The 3,899-nt window shown below is 40.5% G+C and overlaps 1 protein-coding gene across 1 annotated transcript; it reads right to left on the reverse strand.

The window, feature by feature from the left end:
- Positions 1–738: 738 nt before the first annotated feature.
- Positions 739–3,893, reverse strand: LOC103461366 (protein TANC1-like; the record flags this gene model as incomplete). The annotated part of the gene is made up of 3 exons (XM_008403671.2): positions 3,721–3,893; positions 1,431–1,539; positions 739–973 (listed from the first exon to the last, which is right to left on the reverse strand). Coding segments are annotated over exons 1-3 (472 nt in total), but the record flags the coding sequence as incomplete, so codon positions are not given.
- Positions 3,894–3,899: the final 6 nt, after the last annotated feature.

Raw genomic sequence — 3,899 nt, forward strand, 5'->3', positions numbered from 1 at the left:
GTAAATCAATAAAATCATCTTGTCAAACAAGTTTGCACCAATAAGGATTCTGCAACCTGAGAGAAAATTGTGTTTGAATCCTCGGCTGAATCAATTAACAGACTTTTTTTTTTTTCCCCAAAGGACAAACCAAGGTCATTCTGCAACTGTCTCACAACTACTGACTCACAGCAGACAAGTGATGCTGTCAGCCTCGCTGACAGCATCTTAGAAGCAAAGAAATTTTTTTTTTAATAATTCTGTAGTATGGTAGAAAACATAATAGYCTTTCCAGTGACGGCCAATCATTATTTCCCCAGAAAACAACTCATGTAGAGGGTAACACACAGATAGTTGTCACGTTATCAGTTTAACGAGCCCTGCTACCAACATTAGTCTAATTARAGATGGGAAACAATGATTATGCTCTGCACAGGTTGGCCCATTATTAACAGTTGTGAAGTGAGGGAGAAAATCTGTACACAACACAGACATCTAGCTGAGCGAAAACATTTACCTTTTCAAGACTCTCCAGTCCATATCTTTTTGTTCCCTGCATTTCTTATTTCTCCTACCCAGGAACACATTTCCTTAGTTTCAACCTTCCAGTGCTTTTTAATTTTCAATGTTTTTATTTTTTTGGGGGGGTTAAACTGGGAATTGCTGGTCGATTTTAGGAACCATGATTGAAATATTACTGTGTGTGTGTGTGTGTGCCACTGTGACCAGTGATGTGAATATGGAATTTGCTTGTTTTGCCAGAGAAAATCATTCTCAAACAACTCGTATCACATGGGCATAAACTGAGCACGTCTGGCTCTAGAAGGTCTAGCTCACACACACAGAGACAGGAGATGAAGAGCCTCCTTACCTTGACATTTGGGGTGTAGAGGTTCCTCAGGGAAGCCAAGGCTGCAGAAAGACCATCAGCACTGCAGCTGATCCATAAAGCTTGAAGCACACTAGATGGAACGCCTGTTTTCTTACTCAGACCCTGCAGGCAAGCAAATACATCATGCAAACATATAAACACACACAGGTAGGGAGAATTGCAAATGGCTTTATACTCCTTTTCACATTACAACCAAAAACTTTACCACATTTTATTGGGATTTTTTATTTTTTTTATTGGGATTTTCAACATACAGCCAGAGCTGCAATCTAAGCATATTTTATGCGCTAAAACATCCTATTCAAAGTACAAATAAAAAATTTGCTTGGCGCACTCCTGACTTTTTTTTTTTTATACCATTTTCTTTCACTTCACAAATAGAAGCTACTTTGTCTTAGTCTATAAAATAAAAACCATTGCAATTTGTGATTGTAGCTTGAGTAAATGAAAAAACTGAAGTGGTATGAAGGCAATTTCACTGCACAAAACCAGCTTGAAATGCAAATGTTTACTGCAGAAAATGGATTTCAAATGTCCAAAGATGACTCCRTGGTTTTACCTTGAAGATGTGTGCCTTCAGGATGTGGTGTCCCAGCTCCATCGTCTGCTGACGGTTCAGTTTCCCCTCTTGGCGTGACAGCATAAAGGCCATCAGAGCATGGCCAGTCCTGAGTTACCAATCAACAGAAAGATTACTCTGCTGTCCGAATGAGGAAAGCCTGCTCATCTGAACCGTAAACATAAAAGCGTTTATTGTTTTATAACGATGAGTAACTTGGCATCTACACAGAAACCTCTCCTATTCAGGGTTGGTGTGAWTTTGATGCAAAAGCTGGTCAGGAACCCAACACAGGGCTGGGGTAAAATAATAATAATAAAAAAAGAAATAAAACAAGTTTGCTGGATCTYCCCCCACAAAGGCACTCTGGTACCAATTAATGCAGAAAGTCATTAAACAGRCATGCATGATTGCAGATCACTTTGATCTGGTTACAATTCCCTCTATTTGARCACAGACACTGAAAGGTACTGTGTAGCAAGCTTTTGTCTGCCCATGCCARACTACAAGCGTTTGTTTTTTTAATGGAGCTGGAAGGCTGTGAATGACCAGCATGTGAAGTTCGGATCTGGTCCAGTTCAGAGTCATCAGTATGTGAGTAGAGGTGCACGACAGGGGAGGGAGAGGTGGGGGGGGAGCCAGCCAGACCGATATCTTTCAACTTATTAGGCGTGCATGGCTGATCCGAAGAATTTCAAATTAGGCAACTGTATCATATCTGTCAGACAGAGCAAAAAGAGCCCCAGCAGAATGCACAGAAAGGTGGAATATCTGCTATATACCGGGCAGCATGTGTTTTGTAAAAAAAAAAAATTAAACGCTTAGGAGCACATAAACATTCAAGCATTGATTATCCATGTTTTGAGTCTTTATTTCTATTATCTGCATCCTCTATCTTATCCATTTTATGCAGTGCGTGTGTATTTAACAAACTGGTAAAAAATGTGATTTTTCTCAACTATTAAAATCATCCACAGGAGAGTCTTGACTGGTTTATKAAGACTCTCCAAAGCTGCCGCACAGCACATATCTAAAATGCATACGCCAATTACCAGCATCCACGTTTACTGAGGTTTTAAAAWGTTTCTTTCAAAAACATTTCATATTGGTTTTATGGTTTGAAGTTCTTTTAATGAGTTGTCTGGGAAAGTGCTTGATTTGCTGCAGTTTTCTCCAAATGTTTGAAGCACAGAGTAAGCGCAGCCCTCTCCCTTACCTGTTGCTGTGCACTGCTGGTCAGCTGAAGCACCAGCGGTCTTTCAAGTGGAAACTGCTAATTATTTTCTGTCTTGAAAAACCTGGATTCTAATTGTCACTCATCACTTAAAATGGCGACACTGATAGAAGACCAGAGTTGGGAAAACTACGGGCGGCAGCAGACTGCCTAAGCAGAAATTCRACCAAAAAGATAAGTTTCAAAAACATYGTTGAGACATCTGTGCTTGACAGTTAACCTGTAGCRTCTCAGCAAAGAGATACTACAATTCTACASATTGAGCCCAAAAACAAAGCACAACATATTTTAAGCAGAAATCCAGCCTAACACACCTCARCTCCTCTTTCAGCAAGCGAAAGCGTGACAGTATCAASGTAGCCCAGTTTACTTGGCGATAAATGGAKTTACAATTTAACAGGAGTGTGTTTGTATCAAACATCCACAGTGTTTAAAATGTAAAGACTAACTTAGAAATATCAGCTTTGATTCAGTACATGATAATTTAAGCTTCTGCAAGCAAAAGCATTGAGTCTACTTTAAGTGGAGCTATAAACAGTTTTTTTTTTTTTTTACTTGATACAAAATAGAAAGTTGTAAGGATAATCAGAGCACCTGAAGCATTTCAAACCCAATTACTTCGCTGAGTCAGACATTAGTCGTGCTGTGTGTATTGATTAAAGCATTTTGCTTCCTTTTCACACTCCGTCCCTCTCCGCATACTAAATAACCAACAAATATTCATGGACGCCTCGAACAATTAAATGGGAATCATACTGTGAAATAAARGTTTGCAAAGAAGTGTGTGCCGTCATAGAAACGCAGTTTTCAAAGAAAGACAAATACAGAAACATTTTGTTTAAAGAAAACCTCTTTCTTCTCTGATGCTTCTTTTATTGCCTTCATGTTATCAGGGAGTGTTAGTCGGACTCTGCTACGGACCGCTTGAAGTCTGTAATCCACAGCAAGAGGRCTGCCTAAATGCYTTACAAGCTTATCATGCATATAACAGAGGCCCGCATTCCTAAGGAAGAGCTGCTGAGAGCAAAACATTTGCTTACGGAGCAGAGGACTGACCTGGGGTCACAGAGGAAATCTGTGCTCTCTCCGTCAGCTCTCCACACCAGCCACTCTCTGAAGGACGGGTGGCAAAACATGCGCGTTTTATCTCGCCGTTTGATGAGAAAGCACGAGAGCAGCTCCATGCGCTGCTGGAAGTCCTCCCACTGCAGCTCCCCTCGGACGTGGCCGGCGTT

This window comes from Poecilia reticulata, unplaced genomic scaffold, assembly GCF_000633615.1.
Source record: "Poecilia reticulata strain Guanapo unplaced genomic scaffold, Guppy_female_1.0+MT scaffold_1186, whole genome shotgun sequence".
Taxonomy (NCBI): Eukaryota; Metazoa; Chordata; class Actinopteri; order Cyprinodontiformes; family Poeciliidae; genus Poecilia; species Poecilia reticulata.